This window comes from Eptatretus burgeri, chromosome 10 (assembly GCF_056783735.1).
Source record: "Eptatretus burgeri isolate ZD-2024b chromosome 10, Ebu_testis_v1, whole genome shotgun sequence".
Classification (NCBI taxonomy): Eukaryota; Metazoa; Chordata; class Myxini; order Myxiniformes; family Myxinidae; genus Eptatretus; species Eptatretus burgeri.
In genome coordinates this window covers 4702042-4724581 of record NC_140970.1, presented here as the reverse complement: position 1 = coordinate 4724581, position 22540 = coordinate 4702042, and the positions used below count along the sequence as shown (strand labels likewise).

General features: G+C 47.8%; 1 protein-coding gene and 1 long non-coding RNA gene across 7 annotated transcripts in view; one reads left to right on the top strand and one right to left on the bottom strand.

Annotated features, from left to right (window-relative positions):
• The window catches only part of LOC147017859 (uncharacterized), a 44554-nt gene extending 33286 nt beyond the window's left edge, over positions 1 to 11268 (bottom strand). For 3 of the 6 annotated variants that reach the window (XM_085896918.1, XM_085896923.1, XM_085896924.1), the window contains exons 1-3: positions 11116 to 11268; positions 3899 to 4030; positions 3424 to 3531 (exon numbers count right to left, since the gene is read on the bottom strand). In XM_085896918.1, the coding sequence (XP_085753044.1) occupies positions 3424 to 3531; positions 3899 to 3961 (171 nt within the window). In that variant the 5' untranslated portion in view covers positions 3962 to 4030; positions 11116 to 11268. Of the gene's footprint in view, positions 1 to 3423; positions 3532 to 3898; positions 4031 to 10366; positions 10517 to 10826; positions 10852 to 11003 lie in introns of those variants that run through there. The other 3 variants (XM_085896919.1, XM_085896920.1, XM_085896922.1) reach the window with 3 other exon arrangements.
• The window catches only part of LOC147017858 (uncharacterized), a 129495-nt gene that overhangs the window by 76320 nt on the left and 30635 nt on the right, over positions 1 to 22540 (top strand). The window lies entirely within an intron of this gene.

The following is a 22540-nucleotide window of genomic DNA, read 5'->3' as shown; positions in this document are numbered from 1 at the left end:
TAGGCCAAGGGTCCGGGATAGTGTACTGGGCACGGGCGACCCACGGAACCAGACCCGGAGCACCAAAGATGCCACGTGGGCATGGAAGGGGGGAAATGCCAGGGAGGGCAACCCCCCGCATTCATAGGGAGCAGGTATGCTCAGAGACAGCCTCAGGGCCTGGGGGTGCTATAGTTAGAGTTCAGCAGAGGGGGAATCCCTGCCAAGTGAGCCACGCTGCCCAGCCACGAAATTGTGCAAAGGCACGAAGGAAAATTTGAGGGCGAGGCCCAAATAAATAATGGACACCAACACAAGCAATGGAATCATGGTTGTTAGAACCTATAGTTTAAAGTGACAGGCGTTTTGAAAGCCCCGGGGATAGTTTAAAGTTTAATACAGGATATGGTAGTTAGGAAATGTACCCCTTCGCACCACCCATCCCTTCGCTCTCTGTCGGCCGCTGGACCCACCTTTGTAGATTGCTGAAATCTGTGGGAGGCCATTCTGAGGCTTTGTTGGGCCTCGAGACAGGACGCTAGCCTCTCCCTTATTCCCCTCCAGAAAGGATTTTAGGGGTTGGGAGTAGGCTAGGTTGACCGGATAGGTTAGCCGGACAAAGACAGAAAGGGGGTTAGGGAGACAAAATTATAAAATGAAAAGAAAATAAAATAAAATAAAAAGGGGCAAAATTTGGTTGTTTTGTGTTGCAAATTAAGGGAGTGGGTATGGACAGAGACAGGCAAAGGCGATAGGTTGGGGAGAGACAGTAGGGTAGGTCCGAGCCCGTGTTCAGAGCGGCCGGCACCACCGCACTCCCTCCAGACCCACACGGAACGAGACCAGAGGCCGGCCAACTTCACCTGCCGGCCTGTTGTACTGTATCGCCTGTTCCGCATTTGCCTTGCCATGCCTTGTTCACCTGCCTCTGCCATAACCCCATGCCTGCTACCCTGGTTGCATTTGCCCCTATGTCCACCAACTACCCATGTGCGCCAGGACCATGAGTGTGTTTTGCAAGGACTGCCCTGCAGGCAGCTATACAATCAATTTTTGTGTTTTGCATCTACATCCAGCCATTCCACTGTGCCAGAGACTTCTTTCAAGCCAGAACTGTTGACTGTGCAATGACTTTTGCCTTTTTCCCTTCACAGATCACAGGTCCTGGGCCATGGTTAGTGTAAATAGATAAGTTAAGGTTGTAAATAAGTTATTTGACCCATCGGCATGTTTGTCGTAGCGCCGGCAATTTAGTTAAGTCGTCTGTGTGAGTCTGCTACGTAGTTACGCAGCGCATTTGGTTATTTTTTTGGGACATGTATGAAAAAAAATGTCGCACTCAGGGATCCGAAGGTAAAATGTACTAGGGGAAAACTCACACATGCTGGTCACACGCAAATTTGACGACTCGGGGCGAGTCTGTAAAAAGGGGAGGGGGTAGTGTTGCGAATCTGGAAGCCGTGAGCACTCAACATACAGGTCCTATAGAACAGTTATATCGGTAAGTATGTGTTGTTTAGTTCGGGTCCCCATCCTTCGTTTAATGGGTGAATAAATGTACATGCGCTGTGAGTTACTTTGATAGTCAGGGTTTTCTTTTATTTTTAAATCCTCAAAACTACAACAATGCCAGCTTCACTCTCACCTTCACCTCGCTCTGGCCGACGCCATGGTGGGTGGAGTTCAAGGAGGAGCCTCACGGCGGCCTTCGACCAATCAGCGTGCTATGGGTGGAGTGCCCACCGCTCAGCCAATCAGACCCCGCGGCGGTGAGAAAGGCGGTCCGCGTGACGTCACCATGCCCCCGGGCCAATCGACGGACTTGCCGCTCGTTTTGGCCAGTGACAGGGCGACGAGCGAATCTGCACGCCAAAACCATCCAGTGGGGGATAGTGGGGAGGGCGTAGGTGTCCCCCTCTAAGACAGGGTGAATAAGGGTGCGGTGCGATCGGACCAAAAGAGAGCTTAAGATCCTCCTCGTCAAGAACCGCAAGGGTTGTGCGCCGTATCTCTCTCGGTGAACAAGAGCTCAAGAGATCCTGGCTCGATGGGAACCGCCTGTCGGTTGCGCGCCGTGTGTGTCGGTAAACAAGGAGATCGCGTTCGCCTGACACGAGTGGTTGTTGCGTTCGCCTCGCAAGCGAAGGGTCCGAGTTCGGCCACCCCGAAGTCCACTCGAGGTGGGCCGGTCCGAGGCAGGCTCTGGTCTTCAGCTCGCCTTTCTCTCCAAGCTGGAGGCCTCAACAAAGGCTGTGGCCACCGGTTCTTGGGTGTGTGTGTGTGTGTGTGTGTGTGTGTGTGTGTGTGTGTGTGTGTGTGTGTGTGTGTGTGTGTGTGTGTGTGTGTGTGTGTGTGTGTGTGTGTCACCAGTCTATGAAGTAAAACTGCATTCGTGCTTGTACATAAATTGCTATTGCTTCTCATTAGTCATGATAACTCTGCATTCTTGTGTGCTCCCCTACCCCATTATAAATAAATACATTTGTTAAATGTATCAGTTGGTTGCTGTATTTCCTCCATTGGCTTAGCGTGACGCGTGTTGGTGAATTATAAAGGCTGTTGCCGCGTAAATGCTTGATTGGACCAACGGAACTTCGGCAACAGTCCGCTCGGGTTGCGCACGGGTTTGGCACGCTAACGGCTCGACTCGTACGAGGGCCGTCAAGGGTGTGAATACTTGGTAACTCGCCACGTGGTTTTCCAGGTATTTTGAAGATTGGCAAATAACCCTGTACCACGTGGTGTAATTATTGACAATTCACGGTCTGGTAAGGGACCCGTATTTGTCGGAGTTTTCCGAAAGGTACGATCTAAATTCCGGGTGTTCGGTGGAGTCGACTCTGCAGCTCCATCTAGCGGTCGTGCTCGTCGCCGATACCCGGCCCGCAACAATATATCGTTTTTGGCCCGATCTCTCAATAGTAAAGAATCACTTTAAAAATTATTGTAGCCAGATCGGGATCTGAATCTTCACCAAAATCTAATCAGTTCATCCTTGTCACATACCGAACCTGTCTACAAAATTTCATCCGAATCCATGCACAACCTTTTGAGATATCTTTTACACAGACAAACAGAAAGATACACAGACAGACAGACAGACAGGGGTGAAAACATAACCTCCATCCACCTTAGGTGGTGGAGGTAATTACATATCATAATACAGTGTAACACAAAATAAACTTTCTCCCACGTAAGTCGGTGTTTCTCATGTCTAAAATTAACGATGGAACATTGGGCCGAAACCTTTTGCATTATATTTCATGAAAATCGCAACAAAATGCTACATTTCAACAACATCGTATGTGGTCAAATAAACACAAGGTGAGGATTGCACTCATTGCCGTGTTTAGGTCGGCAGCAAAACGAGAAGCAATTAGGAATGATGGAAAAGTGAATGAGTGCAGGAAGGAGAGCAAGATTGAGAGAATAAATTATTGTAACCTCTGACAGCTCTGTGCCACCACGGCACTCTCGGCATAGCGTACACACTCCTGCTGCACTCTCATACTCCCTCGCCCCGCAGGTCTGCTCAAGTCCTTTGCTCTCCATCTGCAAGGGACAAAGATCAGAGGAACAAGTGTCACTGCTTATCCCTCGCTTCTTCTCTCCCAAGTCCTTCTAAGAAACACGATGCATTCGACTTTTTTATCTTCCCTTCTATCACAATTTCGCATCATTCTTCTTTGCTATCAACGTATATTCTCACTCATGGCACACTCACATCCTTGTCTATTCTTCTCTGTTGAGCCTCGCTTCTCCTTCTCCATCTCGACTTCAATGTTCCTTACCCAACCTCCTCCGTTTATCCTCCTTCCGCAAACACCCCCCCCCCCCTTTCCACAAATTTCTCCCTTCCCTTTAATCTTGTTCCATTTCTTTACCCCACAATTTCAACTAAGGTAATCAGCTTCCTTACCAAGACGCAGAGTGTGAAAGATATGAGCAAAGAGACAAAATGAAAACTGGACATTGTCTGCATTACTCCGCTGGTCCTAAATCACGTCCTCTCTTTCTTCTCGTGTTACTTCCTGTGATTCAATGCTGAGTTCTGATGGAGAGAAATAAATAAAAGTGAATGCCTGAAATCCTCATCGCAACAACAAAGACCAAAAAATACGTTCTAATTCCCAATCAAATCTTGTTTTTTCCCCTCAACTGTACACATGCACAACTTTCTCGCACGGTTCACGTGCTCACCTATACGATACAGGATCCAACAATAGGATGTATTATCTATAAATTTAACACCACTTGGAGCCGATAGAGTCAAGTCTATGAGCTGATTACAAATTAAAGAGTTCCTCCAGCAACTAATCTTGACAAAAATTAATCACTACTCCAACTACCACTTATTTAATGGCTCCAATTATTGCCATCGGCTAGTGGGGTCGGCTGGTGAACGTCTTTGGCCTGTCTTTCACAAACTGGATGGCCAGGCCTGACGTTCAGTTGAAAGTGATTTTGGGAGTCAATTCTGTTTTAAAATATCCAGTTTAATGCAGTGGTGTAGTGCCAAATTTTGAGGTACCAGAGCTCTGCAAAAATGTTGGCCGTAACGCCATCACCAAATCTCCCGTCACATCAGGTTTTAACACGACACTACAGCACTTGAGTCCCCAAAATGAGTGGTAAATGAAATACACGTTTTACAATGATAAACAAAAACACTCACAACCACTTGATCTCACAATTCAGAATGCCATTAAAATAAATAAATAAATAAATAAAAAAGTCAGATCAGTTGGTCTTCTCCAAAACCAACTATGTATTGAAATAAAGAGGTTTTTGTTTTTAGCAGCGTCTCGCGTAGTGAACACTGCTCAGAGAGAGCTCGGCGTTGTTGTTGTTCTTCTTCTTTTTGTGAAGACAAAACCTGCATCCCGAGGACTCAGCTCTTGTATATACAAGATCCGGATCTCCTTAAATACTGAGCACATGTCCACATCCTCACATAGACGGTGCCTTTTGAGAGCGTCTATCATGAACTTTTAAATATATTCGGACATTTGCTTTAAAGTTTCGAAAAGTTCACGTTACTATTTAAAGATTATTCCATTTATTGTATTGTAATTTCGTAAATACATTATTTATTTCATAAATACATGATATATCGTAAATACATTATGACACGTTTCGCTATTGGCTTAACAAGGCACGTGATGAAATATCAGAAGTTGTTGTTGTTGTTGTTTTTTTTTAAGCCGACAAAACCTTTAGGACACTGCTCGTGGACATATTTGCCCTTGTTTATTTAGTACCACGTGGTAAGGGTTGACAAGATGGCCGAAAAGTACGCACACTCCCCTCTGACGTGTCTAGCCTGGGTTTGCTATAAACTGTTATCCCGGTGTTTCACGGACAGGGAGATTCATCATCAATGTGTTTTTCCTCGGATGGGCATTAAGCCGGGTGTCCTGTCTGCTGATTGTTATTTCGTTGTTTTTCACATTAGTTTTTGTCTTTCTTGGAGTTGACGAATAAAAAACAAAAAGCTTAGGGGCCAAATAAACATCCGAGAGTGTTCAAGGAGATGGTAGAGCAGGTAACCATGATGTTAACATATACTGTATAACATCATGCTTATCTGCTCTGCAAACATGAGTCCTTGTCATTGATGTATTCTTGGCCTACCTTTGCTCATACAACGTGATAGCCATTCAGATTCTTCACAAGAGCAGCCACATCACTGATCCAGCCAGACTTCAACGGATTGGAAGCATCCAAAGTTTTCCGTGCCTTCACATCTTCCAGGGTATAAATACTTTTTGTAAATTTAAGATCAATCACTAAATTTGGATATAAAATGGTTGAAATTAATTTGCTTCCATTCAATTTGAAATTTGCTTCCATTTGAAAGTTCATCTTGCTTCGAGACCATGTTGTGTTCGGCAATTCATAAGAGTCTGTGTTGCCGATATTAAACCTGAATTGTTATATCGCTCCCTAGACAGTGTCGAATGTATCGACATACCCAAGCTTTGGGACAACCTTTCACCCCAAATATTTGGCCAGGAAAATGATGAAAGCACAATAGTTCAACCGATCATGAAAGTGGGAGTTTATTATTTTTAAACTGTTGAGGAGCCAACCTCTGCCTTGGATAGAATATGATTTTGAAGGTCGTTGGCTAAATGTTGGTAAAAATAATATTTGGTTTTTGCTTTGTGAAGTTTGTTTCACCTTTTAAAAAATGCATTTCCACAGGATGTCAATGGAAGCAAATTAATAAACTCCGTAAATGAGCATTTTTGTGTCATATTTGATCAATAAATCAAGCGTCACTCAAAAATGAAGGAACTACCAACAGCTCAGCTGTTCAATCAGTAGTTATGGCTCAGTTCTGACTTTTCAACCATGAAACTCCATCCTTATCCCCTCCAAAAGTACCTCAATTCCTCACAAATCAACACCTCATCCCACCCAAACACACACCTCCCTCAAATCGCCGCCACCTCCTCCCTTATCAACTCCTCCCTCCCCTCATGCCTTCCCAAACCACAATCTCATCCCTTCCCAAACCGCAATCTCATGGCCTCCCAAACAGCAATCTCATCCCCTCCCAAACCACAATCCCAGGGCCTCCCAAACCGCAATCTCATCCCCTCCCAAACCGCAATCTCATGGCCTCCCAAACAGCAACCTCATGCCCTCCCAAACCGCAATCTCATGGCCTCCCAAACCGCCACCTCATCCCCTCTCAAACCACAATATCATGCCCTCCCAAACTGTAATCTCATGCTCTCCCAAACCACAATCTCATGTCCTCCCAAACCGCAATCTCATCCCCTCCCAAACTACCACCTCATCCCCTCTCAAACCACAATATCATGCGCTCCCAAACTGTAATCTCATCCCCTCCCAAACTGCAATCTCATGGCCTCCCAAACAGCAACCTCATGCCCTCACAAACCACCACCTCATCCCCTCTCAAACGACAATATCATGCCCTCCCAAACCGCAATCTCATCCCCTCCCAAACCGCCACCTCATGCCCTCCCAAACTGCAATCTCATGGCCTCCCAAACCACAACCGCATGCCCTCCCAAACCGCCACCTCATCCCCTCTTAAACCACATTCTCATCCACTCCCAAACCACAATCTCATGCCCTCTAAAAACGCAATCTCATGGCTTCCCAAACCAGCACCTCATGCCCTCCCAAACCATAATCTCATGCCCACCCAAATCGCCACCTCATTCCTCCCAAACCACCACCTCATCTCCTCACAAACCACCACCTCATGCCCTCCAAAACCGCAATATCATGCCCTCCCAAACCACCAACTCATGCCCTCCAAAACTACCACCTCATGCCCTCCAAAACCTCCACATCGTGCTCTCCAAAACCACAACCTCATGCCATCCCAAACTGCCACCTCATTCCTCCCAAACCACCACCTCATCTCCTCACAAACCACCACCTCATGCCCTCCAAAACCCCCACCTCATGCCCTCCAAAACCCCCACCTCATGCCCTCCAAAACCGCAACATCGTGCCCTCCAAAACCGCCACCTCATGCCATCCCAAACCACCACCTCATCCCCTGCCAAACCACCACGTCATCCCCTCCCAAACCACAATATCATGGCCTCGCAAACCACAACCTCAAGCCCTCCCAAATTCGCCACCTCATTCCTCCCAAACCACCACCTCATCTCCTCACAAACTACCACCTTATGCCCGCCCAAACCGCAATCCCATGCCCTCCCAAACTGCCACCTCATGCCCTCCCAAACCGCCACCTCGTGCCCTCCCAAACCGCCACATCGTGCCCTCCAAAACTGCCACATCGTTCCCCCAAAACCGCCACATCGTGCCCTCCAAAACCGCCACATCGTGCCCTCCAAAACCGCCACATCGTGTCCTCCCAAACCATCACCTCATCCCCTCCCAAACCCCCACCTCATCCCCTCCCAAACCACAATATCATGCCCTCCCAAACTGCAATATAATGGCCTCCCAAACCACCACCTCATGCCCTCCCAACTTCGCCACCTCATCTCTTCACAAACTACCACCTCATCTCCTCACAAACTACCACCTCATGCCCTCCCAAACCGCAATCCCATGCCCTCCCAAACTGCCACCTCGTGCCCTCCCAAACCGCCACCTCGTGCCCTCCCAAACCGCCACCTCGTGCCCTCCCAAACCACCACCTCGTCCCCTCCCCAACCACCACCTCATCCCCTCCCAAACCACAATATCATGCCCTCCCAAACTGCAATATAATGGCCTCCCAAACCACCACCTCATGCCCTCCCAAACCACCACCTCATGCCCTCCCAAATTCGCCACCTCATCTCCTCACAAACTACCACCTCATCTCCTCACAAACTACCACCTCATGCCCTCCCAAACCGCCACCTCGTGCCCTCCCAAACCGCCACCTCGTGCCCTCCCAAACCACCACCTCATCCCCTCCCAAACCGCAATCTCATGGCCTCCCAAACTGCAATCTCATGGCCTCCCAAACCACAATCTCATGGGTTCCCATACCGTCACCTCATCTCCGCCAAAAACCACAATCTCATGCCCTCCCAAACCGCAATCTCATGGCCTCCCAAACAGCCACCTCATGCCCTCCCAAACCTCCACCTCATCCCCTCCCAAACCGCCACCTCATGCACTCCCAAACCGCAACCTCATCCCTCCCAAACCATAATCTCATGGCCTCCCAAACCGCAATCTCATGGCCTCCCAAACCGCAATCTCATGGCCTCCCAAACCGCAATCTCATGGCCTCCCAAACAACAATCTCATGGCCTCCCAAACCACAATCTCATGGCCTCCCAAACCACAATCTCATGGCCTCCCAAACCACAATCTCATGGCCTCCCAAACCGCCACCTTGTGCCCTCCCAAACCGCCACATCGTGCCCTCCAAAACCGCCACATCGTGCCCTCCAAAACTGCCACATCGTGCCCTCCAAAACCGCCACATCGTGCCCTCCAAAACCGCCACATCGTGTCCTCCCAAACCATCACCTCATCCCCTCCCAAACCACCACCTCATCCCCTCCCAAACCACAATATTATGCCCTCCCAAACTGCAATATAATGGCCTCCCAAACCACCACCTCATGCCCTCCCAAATTCGCCACCTCATCTCTTCACAAACTACCACCTCATCTCCTCACAAACTACCACCTCATGCCCTCCCAAACCGCAATCCCATGCCCCCCAAACCGCCACCTCGTGCCCTCCCAAACCGCCACCTCGTCCCTCCCAAACCACCACCTCATCCCCTCCCAAACCACCACCTCATCCCCTCCCAAACCACCACCTCATCCCCTCCCAAACCACAATATCATGCCCTCCCAAACTGCAATATAATGGCCTCCCAAACCACCACCTCATGCCCTCCCAAACCACCACCTCATGCCCTCCCAAATTCTCCACATCATCTCCTCACAAACTACCACCTCATCTCCTCACAAACTACCACCTCATGCCCTCCCAAACCGCAATCCCATGCCCTCCCAAACCGCCACCTCGTGCCCTCCCAAACCGCCACCTCGTGCCCTCCCAAACCACCACCTCATCCCCTCCCAAACCACAATATCATGCCCTCCCAAACTGCAATATAATTTCCTCCCAAACCACCACCTCATGCCCTCCCAAATTCGCCACCTCATCTCCTCACAAACTACCACCTCATTCCCTCCCAAACCGCAATCCCATGCCCTCCCAAACCGCCACCTCGTGCCCTCCCAAACCACCACCTCATCCCCTCCCAAACCGCAATCTCATCCCCTCTCAAACAACAATCTCATGGCCTCCCAAACTGCAATGTCATCCCCTCCCAAACCACAATCTCATCCCCTCCCAAACCACAATCTCATGCCCTCCCAAACTGCAATCTCATGGCCTCCCAAACCACCACCTCATGTCCTCCCAAACCACAATCTCATGGCCTCCCAAACCGCAATCTCATGGCTTCCCATACCGTCACCTCATCTCCGCCTAAACCACAATCTCATGCCCTCCCAAACCGCAATCTCATGGCCTCCAAAACCGCAATCTCATGGCCTCCCAAACAGCCACCTCATGCCCTCCCAAACCGCCACCTCATGCCCTCCCAAACCATAATCTCATGCCCTCCCAAACCGGAATCTCATCCCCTCCCAAACCACCACCTCATCCTCTCCCAAACCGCAATCTCATCCCTCCCAAAACAGCAACCCCATCCCCTCCCAAACCGCAATCTCATCCCCTCCCAAACCACCACCTCATCCCTCCCAAACCACCACCTCATGTCCCTCCCAAACCCCCAAAGCACCACCTCATGTCCCTCCCAAACACGCACCTCATGCTCTCCAAAACCACCACCTCATCCCCTCCCAAACCCCCAATCCACCACCTCATGTCCCTCCCAAACACGCACATCCCTGTGATGACGATCCATGCGGATGAGTCACATTTCAAGAGGTTGTGGATGTGACGCTCGTCAGATGGACTGAGCGGCTCCGTGAGTCGTCACACGTGAAAAGCGCTGATGAAATCTCGAGCAAGTTCAAGGAAATGGAGGAGGAGCGGAAAGAGAGAGAAGAGAGAGAAGAATGAGGGACGGGAGGGGACGGGAGGGGACGGGAGGGGACGAAGGGAGGGAGGGAGGGAGCTCGGCTTCCTAGAACATGTTCCGACTTGCCCGGAACGTGGATCCGTTACTTTCCTTCACTTTTATACTCTCATTTACTTTTATACTCTCATTTACTTTTATACTCTCATTTACCGCCATCAGTATCCCGTCAGAGCGTTAAATCACGGACACGTATAAAACGGGTGTGTAAAGTGTGTACAGGTGAGACAAGGTGTCACAGAAAAAGAGATCGACGCACACAAACCTCGAGGCGAATGAATGAAACTCGTCTACAAAGTACAAAATAATCACAAACGGCGATCAGGGAGGAACATCGACGTGTCTCCTCATCCAACATCATCGACGTGTTTCCTCATCCACCATCATCGACCAACGAACCTGTGCTGATTTACACCTCGTTACAACCAACCTCGTTACACACCTCGTCAACTCGGACCAGTTTATGCTGCTCGTGTCTCCGACAGTTTCCCCGTCGATCGCAGCCAAGATTTATGGTCGAAGGAGAGTTTAAATTTCCAGCCGGAGAAGCTTACCGGGTGATGTTGATGATTCCACGGGAGAGGGAGGAACTGTGGAGCACAGGAGGAACTCGCCGGGCAAACCGCGATCCACCGACAGAGGATGATGTAAGTCAATGCAAGTTTAGGGCGTGTCCTTGTGAGTGATGTGCTTCACCGAGCATTTTGATTGGCTCCTTGTGCTTGATTGACGGAACAATCGCCCAAACTTGTTTTGTTTGTTTGTCTGTGATTCGAGGAATCATTTTCGAAAACTTCATTTGGCTTTTTCAACAACAGTCGGTGAGTCGACGAATCTGATTTTGAACCCACGTGACTGATTTGGAACCCGCGGGTTGCTGTTTTAAAACTGACAGTGGAGGTCGCGGTGAAACAATTGGACACAACCGGTAAGGGAATAAACAAACTGGAAAGGAAGAGAAGACGCTTCACGAATTTGCATGTCATTCTTGTAGAGAATCCGTAAAAGGGGTTTGGAATTATGATGGGTTAATGAGGGTAGGAAAGATCATGTGTCAGGATGAGAGGAGGGGGGTGACATGAGATGGCAGTGCACGACTTCTTTGAAGCCCGAAGGGAAGAGTGAGACCTCCCACCAGCACCAGATTTATGGTGGTGGAGGCCCTATGGCACACGTGGGTAATGGTGGCCCTTTCTGCCACCAGCAATGAAGTAAGGCAGTGGTTTTTAACCTTTGTCACATTTCTCGACATGTTCTTGGTATCGGGTTCCGCCAACACAGAAAGTAAAAATTCTCCGAACAAGTGAATTTGGACAATAGTAGCAAAACAATTTCCAACTAAAATTGTCAAATACCCAGGTCAGGTCAGGTCAGGTATGGGAGCATGCACCGGAGCAGCGCGTCGCTGCGTCCACTTTCCGCCGGTACTCCAGGGACCTCCGTCTGGCCATCCCCGAGGCAGATGCCTGGCCCATCCCCATCTCCTTGAGATGCCGATCAACCTGCTGCAACCACGAGGCTCGTGGTCGGCCAATTGGCCTCCTCCACTCACGAGGCTCCCTCGCTGAGAGAATCTGGTGAGCAGGATCAGCGTCAGGAAAACGAGCCACTTGTCCATACAGCTGCAGCTGATGCTCAGAGACGATGCAGATAACAAATCTCATTCGAGTCTCTCTCAGCAACCACTCGTTGGACACAAAGTCTGAACAGCGATAGCCAAGGATTCTCTGAAGAGACCTGGTCAGAGTCCATTGGACTCAGTCCAAGTCTCACATCCATAGAGCAAGACTGAAACCACCAAGAACCTCAAGACTCAGACTTTCAATCTCCCGCACAGGTACCGGCAGTACCACAACCCATGATCCAGTGTATCCATGACTTGCCAAGCCTGACCCAGACATCTGTTGGCCTCTGGCTCACAGCCAGCAGAGACATGAATATCACTGCCAAGGTAAGTGAATCTCTCCATGACCTCAACATCCTCACCACAAACAGGTACAGACAGGATAGCAGCATCCAAGATCTCATTGAAAGCCTGGTTCTTAGTTTTGACCCAGGAAACCTGTAATCCCAGCGGCTCTGACTCGTCATTTATCACCTCGAGGGCCCCCAAAACAATATTGAGTCTCCGCAAAGATGACTGCATCATCTGCGAAATCAAGGTCAGAGATCTTGACATTCCCAAATGATTCACCGCAGCTTGATCTCTCCGACATCCTCCCCAGAATCCAGTCCATACAAGTGCTGAAAAGTGTGGGGGACAGTACACACCCCTGACGAACTCCAGTAACAACTGGAAATAAGTCAGAGATGGTATCACCACATCTCACAGCACTCACAGAGTATAGTTCAGACATCAGAGCGATCAAGCTGCTGTCACACCTTGACGATTTAGCCAGCGTATGCCGACGTATGAAAAGTTTGTCTAAAACGCTGGCACACGTCGAATACATTATGGGTAAGTGTTGTATACGTTAAGAGCACGCTGAAGCACGCTGGCATACGTCGTAGTACGCTGGCATACGTCGTAGTACACCGAGCTCGTCGACAAATTTTAACATGCTCAAAAATTTTCGACGTATGCCAGCGTATGACTCACACGTTCCACTACGCTGGCCATAAGTTGTAGGCATGTTACGCGATCGTTGACACACGTCGACACACATTACTTGTAAGTTACTCATCAGTCGAAACATGTCGAGGTAATGTTTAGCGTACCCGAAACTTATTTCTAACCTATGAGTAACGTGTTGTAGGCACGTTCCGCAATCGTTGACACACGTCGACACACGTTACTTGTAAGTTACTCATAAGTCGAAACACGTCAAGGTAACCTTTTGCTTCAGTGTTCCAGACTCCATGGTTTTTCTTTGGTTTTTTTTTCCTTCGGTATGACGTTGATGTTGACACTTCGATTTCTAGTGCGGTTATAATATAATATAATTAATAGGCTGCCGCTCAACAATTTAAATCATAACCGCACTAGAAATCGAAGTGTCAACATCACCCTCATGCCGAAATTTTTTTTTTTTAAACCATGGAGTCTGGAACACTGACGGGTTCCTCCTGTGTGAACCCCATTTTTATATACCAATTCCCCTAAATGCTGCCAATACGCCATTATACGGTAGCTGTAAGTTAGTAACCCGTTCAGTAAGTTCTGTGGTCGTCCGGAAGACGTAAAATACATCTACATACGTCAATATGCGTTGGAGATACGTTACACTGAGGTTCAAAGCACGTTACTCATAGGATCAAAGCACGTTACTCATTGGTTAGAAATAAGTTTCGGGTACGCTAAACATTACCTCGATGTGTTTCGACTTATGAGTAACTTACAAGTAACGTGTGTCAATGATCGCATAACGTGCCTACAACTTATGGCCAGCGTATGCGGAACGTGTGCATCATACGCTGGCATACGTCAGAAAATTTTGAGCATGCTTAAAATTTGTCGACGTACTTGGCGTACTATGACGTATGCCAGCGTGCTTCAGCGTGCTCTTAACATATAAAAAACTTACCCATAACGTATTCGATGTGTGCCAGCGTATTCGGCAAATTTTTCATACGTCGGCATACGCTGGCTAAAACGTCAAGGTGTGAGAGCGCCTTGACACTTCGATGTCTAGTGCGGTTATGATTTGAATCGTTGAGCGGCAGCCTATAAATAGCCTGATCGTCGGTGATACGCTGCCGCGCTATGCATACGTTAGACTATCGTTAGGCATAGGTTGTGAACGCTAACAACACGCTACGAATTCGTTGGTATAAGTTATCTATATGCTATCAAAACGTTCTGTGTACGTTACTAATACGTTATGCATACATCCAACTCGTTATGAATATGCCCAAAACTGGAAAAAAAACATCAATAGTTCAGCGTATGCATTTTACATACATTTTGATACGTTGCCATACGCTGGCCAAAACGTCAAGGTGTGACAGCGGCTTCAGTTTTGGTGACACCCCACGAAGGTCAAGAATCCTCCAGAGGGCATCCCGATTCACTGAATCGAACACTTTTCAGAGATCAACATAGGCTGCTTGCAGCCCTTGCCGAAACTCTCGCCTGCATTCCGTGAGGACCCAAAGAGCAAGGATACGGTCAATCGTTGACGTCTTTGGTGAAAAGCCTGACTGCTCCATACACTGGTGCTCAAGCAGATGGTGGCGAACCCTATCAATAATTATCCGAGCAAAGTCTTGGCGTCTTGCAGTCTTGGCGATCAAACTTCCTTTCCAGAGAGGGACAACAAGGCCCCTCTGCCAATCAGTTGGGATGATGCCTGTTTTCCAGGCAAAGCACAGAACTGCATGCAATGGTATGAATACATCATTTCCACCAACATTGAGAAGTTCGGCATGGATGCCTCAGATCCCTGGAGCTTTACCCCATTTCACCCGGTTCACTGCAATCTGTGTTTCCACAAACAAAGGTGGACCACAGTTGATTGGAGGGTCAGCAAAAGGGATTGTAACACCCCTGACATCCAACTCAACAGTTGGTGGATCTTCCTGGTACAGTCGCTAAAAGTAACCGGCCCAGCAGTCCTTCACTTCGGACTCCTCTGTCAAGAGCCCACCACCAACCGCTATAACTGCAGTACACTGAGGGATGGGCTTGAGGGAACGCAATATGTGAATTCCTCCAAGCAGGACGAGATTCACTTGACCACAGGTGATGAGGTAACCCCTCACAGATTTCTCACACATCGGCCTCCTTGTCCACCCTTCGTGGACGTTTATTTTTATGCCTCAGCTCCCTGAACAACTCAGCTCTGCCATTCAGTCTGGCCCTGCAACTCTGGTCAATGGTATCCAGTGTCCCTTGAGAAACAAAATTATTCTTCGCCCTCCGGTGAGTTCCAAGACCTCCACCGGCAACCTTGAGGACAGTGGTCTTGAAGGCACTCCACAACTCTTCAGGATCCCCCAAAGCACCCAACCCCCGCCCCCACCCCCACCAAAATCTCCACTCCGCCTGTTCGCAAACTCCTTAGCTACCCTCTCATGCTTGAGCTTGCCAACATCCAGCCGAGGGTGGGATGCTTCCATTCTCCTGGATTTAAGCTGCAACTTCAGAGTTGTGACAACAAGCCTGTGGTCAGTATTGAGGAACTGAGCACTCCGGTCGACCTTGCAGTTCGGGATCATCCTCGAGCGAACATCAACAAGCACGTGGTCACTCATCTTTGTCACACCACCAGCGTTGGAATACCAAGTCCAGCGATGAGCCTGTGGGCATTGAAACCATGAACCAGCCACCCCAAGTCCATGACTTCTAACAAAGTCAAGGAACTTAGTGCTATTCTGGTTCACAGTTCCAAACTCATGGGGACCAACACATGTCTCATTACCATCCCTATCACTTCCAATCGATGCATTGAAATCCCCCAAGACTTGAAGAATATCTCGCCTGGGACACTGATCAACCACGGATTTGAGAGGGGCATAGAATGCGTCCTTCATGGTGAGATCACCTGCCTCAGTCAGAGCATATACAGAGACCTGTGAAACAACACCCAAGGAGTGACGAATCCTTCGTCTCATAATTCGCTTGTTGACCAGTGTTAGCTCAATTATCATTGGAGTCAGCCTATTGCACACAGCTGCAGCAACTCCTTGGGCATGCTAACCATCAGAACGACCAGACCAATAGTAGGTGGAACTACGCGCCACGATTTAACCGCAATCCGGTCTCCGAATCTCAGAGAGTGCTGCAATACCGACGTCCAAGCACTTGAGCTCAGATGATAACAGAGACAGGTGATTATCCCCTCTTCGGGAGAGGACATTCCAGGCACCCACCTGAAGAGACCGCCTCAAATTAACCCAAGGAGACCGCCATGTGGTGGACAACACCTCAGCACCACCTCAACACACACTAACGCAATCTGACCTGGGAAGGTTACCCCATGGTTTCCCTCCTTTCATCACAGATTGTGGGTTCCAAAGGCTTTGCCCCAATCCTGTCATCCAGTGACCTGCCCTGCGAAGGGCAGCTGCACAGGAAGTACTCCCACGGAGTGGGTTTTCAGGTTTTTTAAATGCTTTTTGAATGTTTTGTGGAATAAAGGATTTTACGGTGGCCGCAATGCAAATCCTGCCACCAACCTCCAAATAATATGTAACCCATCTGCAGGAGGACGTCTGCAGACACGGTTGGGCACTAGATATGGACGGCTGTTGGCTCACAAGGAGCTCCTTCGCCCTTTGACAGGTTTTATTTGTAATCCTGCTGGGTGTCCATATCATACACCCTCCTCACCAAGACATTTGGTGGGGGAGATGGTTTAAGTCACCGACAATCGGACCATGAAACAGGTTAGGACAGGTTTACATGGTATCTGTAGCAATTCACAGATCTAATCTGACCAGACCTGACAATAATTCCCCATTGATTGCCCAATTTTTTTTTGGGGGGGGGGGTTGCTACATTGGTTAATACAGCAAATTTGCTACACTGGTTAATATCGGCTTAATAAGCTATAATTCACAACAACAAGAATAATTCACAACATGAGAATGCCGCTTGCGTGTACACTTTCGGCTGGCTGAGTAAGGCGTGCAAGAATTAGATATATTGCATATCATGACAATAAATCTGAATGAGCCCTTTGGTGACGGAGGTCATAATATATTTTGGGCAGGCAACCCCCTGTACACCCCCTGAGACTTGGAATTTTTTAATGGCATGAACAACCTTTGGTACATCATGGGTGATGAAGGTTGTGGTCAAGTTTCATCGAAATTGTGTGTGTAATTTCTGAGAAGAAAGCAAATATCTCATTTAGGATGGGGGCGAGGGGGCAACCCCCTTGTAACCTCCCTCTGTATAACCCCTCAGACCCCGATGCATTTTTTATGCTATGAACAAACTTTGGTACGTCATGGGAGATGAAGGTTGCAGTCAAGTTTCATCAGAATTGCATGTGTAGTTTCTGAGAAGAAGTAAATACTGTTGCGGTTCTGCAAAACCGCATGCCTCTAAGGCAAAGGCACCCAACATACAGTGATCCCCAGGCAGTTATTTTGTTAGTCTTCGTGCAGTCAGATGTTCCTCCCATGTCTCGTGGGTTAACGGGACGAAGGGCGTTGCGTGGGTCGAACAGCGAGGTCTTATAACTATGTCTCGATCTTCAATCCTGGTTTCCATCCACCTCTTTCCTTTAAACCACTGTGCTAATCAAAGCAGGCACAGCACCACCTCACCACCCCGACCACCAACATCTCCCACACACGAGAAAAATCATCGCTCACCTCCTTGCACCTCCGCATCAATGCACTTTGCCTCCAAACAGAGGGGTGCTGCACGACCCAGGCCACTCGGACCATGTGGCATGGGGATGGGCCAAGCGCGTTGGCAGTGCTGGCCGCTTCTGGCCAGGGATGCCCCGAATAGCCGTGTGGGACTGACGCGATTCTCGTCCAGTCGCCAGAACATGGCAGGATGAACAGTGAGGGACGGTGGTCGCGGGGCAGTACGAGGCTCTGGGCCGTGTCGTGCTGGATGTACGCATGAGACCGCTTTCGGTCCCAGGAGCCTGGCAGGGCATGGGGCTATGATCGCCATGGCCCAATGAGGAAGCGCGATTCAGTTCACGGCGCATCGCTTGGGGTCGTCACCCCACCCTTTGCCTGGGGTTTATAAAAGGCGGATCATGAATCCGTCCACCCTCACTGCTCTTCTCCACCTGCCTGCCTCGCCCACTTCCTCGCCTGTCTGCCTGCCTTGCAATCTCTCCTTCGCCTCTCTGCTCCGCCCTCTCTTCACTGTTCCTCGTCTGCTTCACTGCATCTACACTTGGGGTTGGTGTTCAACAGACGTTCTTCTCGACCAGTATGGAGCACACATTTCCACGAGCCCCGGCAAAGTGATAAAGCAGGAGATAACGCACCGACTCTTAAGATGGGGTCACTTAAGCGGAGCGTCCCCCAAAGCATACTGGGTTGTGCGGTCAGCCGACCGCGCCAGTTATTGCAAGGCCGTTCATCCTCATCTGCTCTCCTTCCTTCTGGCTATCTCATCTTCATCAGGTTTGTGTGTGTGTATGTGATGGTGCCTGTTGTAGCATTAGTTAAGATTGTAGAAGATATAATGGGAAAAGTCTGCTCTGTGTCTGCTTTTCTAAATTGCTTGCATTTTGTTGCACCGCACAAATTCCTTGCTATCCCTGCTGTGCATAATAATAAACCCCATTCAATGTGCCACATACCTTTCCTCCCCTGATTGTAAATAAATGCTTGGTATTGAAATGTTCTCAGCTCGTTTTCGTCTTTTCCTTCATTGGTCCAGCATGGTCCGTATCCTAGCTTAGCCGGGAAGTTATCCCCAAACGATCTGTTTTCTAGCCGGTACGTCCTTGGCAGTTACGCTTGGCTGCATCTGATCCAGAAAGGTGATCCGGTTTGAGAAAGGCGTACCAAGGGCATGTCTCCCGGTAATTAGATCACGTGACCATGAGGTAACCGGTATCCAGTAGATGGAGGACCCTAAATCACGCGGTTGAGTTGATGGCATTCACAGTCAATTCACGACCCGCTGCGTAATGGAGTCATCCGTGTACAATGGCCTGCGATTTTGGAGAGTCTGGGGGAACCCGAGGTAGCTTACCCCCGACCCCTTGTGGTGACAGGATGGGGTGGCAGACTGAACTTCACTTGGAGAGTCTTCACTTGGAGAGAGGAGAGGATTTCATTGTTGGTTTAGCAAGGAAGGAAAAGACATCCGAGGCTTTTGGAATCCGAGTCAATCCTTCATTCCAACCGTGACTGAAAAACCCACTCGTCTAATTTCCGGTTGCACCCGGTACCAGAAAACCTCGATCAACCCGAGCTCAAGCATATTTACATATTCTTAAAGCCATGGGTACCGAGTGCATTATGAGGGGGTTAATTCTCGTTTCTCCTCTGAAGAACCGGACCTGGGGCCACCATTCACAATTAACTTAATGGTGTGGTTGGTTGCTTAACAACCACGGATGCCAATCAGTTAAGCACAAGTTCCAGTGTCCACCGTCTAATTTTCCGTCTTACTCGAGGTCACGTGGCATCATAATTAGGGAATGCGCCCTCGGTGATGCACCAATCTTATCTTGATTAGATCTTCAGTATTGTAGCTGAGCGTTTAGTGCTGGTGCACACCGACTATGATAGGTTAATTCGTTTAGGAATTATAATCTCCCTGTATATCTAGTTTCGGACAATGAACGATCAATGGAAGGAAATGACAATCACTGACAGGTTGAAACGTCAACAAGGAATTTATTATTAACAAGAAAAATAAAAACCAATGTCACCCACAGGGTGACCCGTATCTTGCCAAAAGGTGACCATGTGTGACTTTTTTAAGGTCACACTGATGTGAACAGAGCTGCTCTCCACCAGGAGTGACTCCTTGAGGAATATCTGCCTACGAGAGATTCCGATGAGAATCGTTCTACAGAGTAACCATGAAAAATATGCGTTTGCCTCATGACAGCACCAAATGACATCATAATGTCTCAAGCTTGACATATCTAGAAAGCACTCATCGAGGTGTTCAATTTGAGGTACTACACTAGTAGGGTGAATATACTGGTTCTGGCTCACTTTTCCCCATGTAAATGAATGGGGGATTTTCAGCGATTCATATTTTTTTTCCCTAAAAATAAACCCCCTTTTTATCCCAAGGTATATTTATTTGTCTCCCCTTTTAACCTGGGGACACTTTTTTTTTCAAATAATCCATACAATAAGATAAAGATTTGTTAAAGGTGATTCTAAAGAAATATCTGAAACGTCTAAGCCTCGGGACACTCTTTATCAAATAACCGATGCATATTGTTTAGCTCACTCATTGAACCTATAAAGATTTGTTCATTCTCAAATTCCTTCAATAGTTTAATTTTCGTTGCACAATAATCCCCATCTAAAATATTGAAAAACAAAACATTTGAATCTTTATATTTTTTAAGATACCCCTTTTGTGCCATTACGAAATGATAAACTTCTCTTAATGATCTCATCTGGCCACCGCCCGAGTTGCAAATCATTTTTGTACATAAACCACGCCATAAAAAAAGTTTTGTTTCAAATGTTTTCAGTTCGTGTCATGAAAATGAGGAAGTGTTTTTTTTTGACACGGTCGTGCTGTGTGAATGAGGAAGTGTTTTTGGACAGTTATGCTGTGAAAAAATAGGAACTATTCTGTGAGACAAGGTCTCGTGTTTATATTTTATCTCAGAACACGAACTGAAAATATTTGAATCAAAACCATTTTAGGGTATTTTAAGTATGTTTTAAAAATGATTCATACAATTTGAGAATATATCTCCCAGTTATTTTCCAAGCTGTCTCTCCCGAAGCGTCATTTCCTGTGGCCACACCCAATGATTAAGCAATCTCCTCATCGTTGCTTTATAAGTGATTCGCCAGACAAAGTTTCTGCCAGACGGGATTTTCATTTTTACAACTGAGACATGAGCGATCTTTCTTCCATGAACAAAACAGCTCAACACAAAGTTGGTAAGCCTGTGTATAGGTTCCTCTTTGAACGATGAAGCAATTGATTATAAATTAAATCGTGATAATTCTGATATATATTTTTTTCTTGGCAGGTCCTTGGAAGAAGAGCAGTTTACATATCACGACGAGGTGTATGAAATTAATGCTCTTATTGAAGAGGTCAATCATCTTAGAAGAGAATTGAAAAACATTTTTAAAGACTGACACTACGTCTTATCACGGCCTCTGATCTTTTTGCCATCTTGTACCAATGGTAAAAAAAACTGAGACATGGACTCACTCTCTTCCGATGAAGATAACAGCTCACTACAAAGTTGGTAAGTTTGTGTATGGTTTCCTCTTTGAATGATGAAGCAATTGATTATAAATTAAATCGTGATAATGCGAAAATATATATTTTTTCCTGGCAGGTCCTTGGAAGAAGTGGAGTTTACATATCACGATGAGGTGCATCAAATGAATGCTCTTGTTGAAGAGGTCAATGATTTTAGAAGAGAATTGAAAAACATTTATAATGACTGGTACGAAGTCTTATCACGGCCTCTGATCTCGAATAAATTAAACCAATGGTGAGACACGTGTGTGTGTGTGTGTGTGTGTGTGTGTGTGTGTGTGTGTGTGTGTGTGTGTGTGTGTGTGTGTGTGTGTGTGTGTGTGTGTGTGTGTGTGTGTGTATATATATATATGTGTGTGTGTGTGTGTGTGTGTGTGCGTGTGTGCGCGTGTGTGTGCGTGTGTGTGCGTGAATATATATATATATATATATATATATATATATATATATATATATATATATATTGTTGCGGATTCTCGCCCGCCGGCGTGCGACGGCCACGTAACTCGAATCGCGGCACGTCGCCCACCGGACGGACAATCCAGTCGTGACCCTCTCGGACTAACGCCGGGAACCAGTCACGGGTGGACCTTTCGGTCTCACCGCGATCGAGCCAATCAGCCCCCGCGTGGGATAGGGTTGCTCGCCAAATTCGACCTACCTAAGTACCCACGCGGAGGGTAGACCGGGCGATCGCACCTCGCCGCAGGTCGACTTCGGACACGGGCCACTTAAGCGACCCGTTCCGTACTATCAGAATAACCGAGCGGTGTTATCGTCGACCTCGACGGTTCGATTAATTATCGGGCGTATTCAGCCCACTACCAACCCTTTACGTGAAGCAAGATGGGGGATTCAATAGAGGAAAAGACGAAGCGAAGCGGGAGAACAGTTCAATAATAAAGCACATTTATTCGCGACGAACGGAAAGCACACATATTCAATTCCACCAAAAGCACACAGAAAAGAAAAACACAATTCAATTTACACAAAAAGCAAATATAAAAGCGAAAACACAATGCAGAGCTAATACCGACTACCGAGCACACGGCAACACTTATACAATTCTACTTCACAGACGGCGCCGACAACACATACCCAAAACCAAGGAAAAGAAATACCCTCAAGGATGAGGC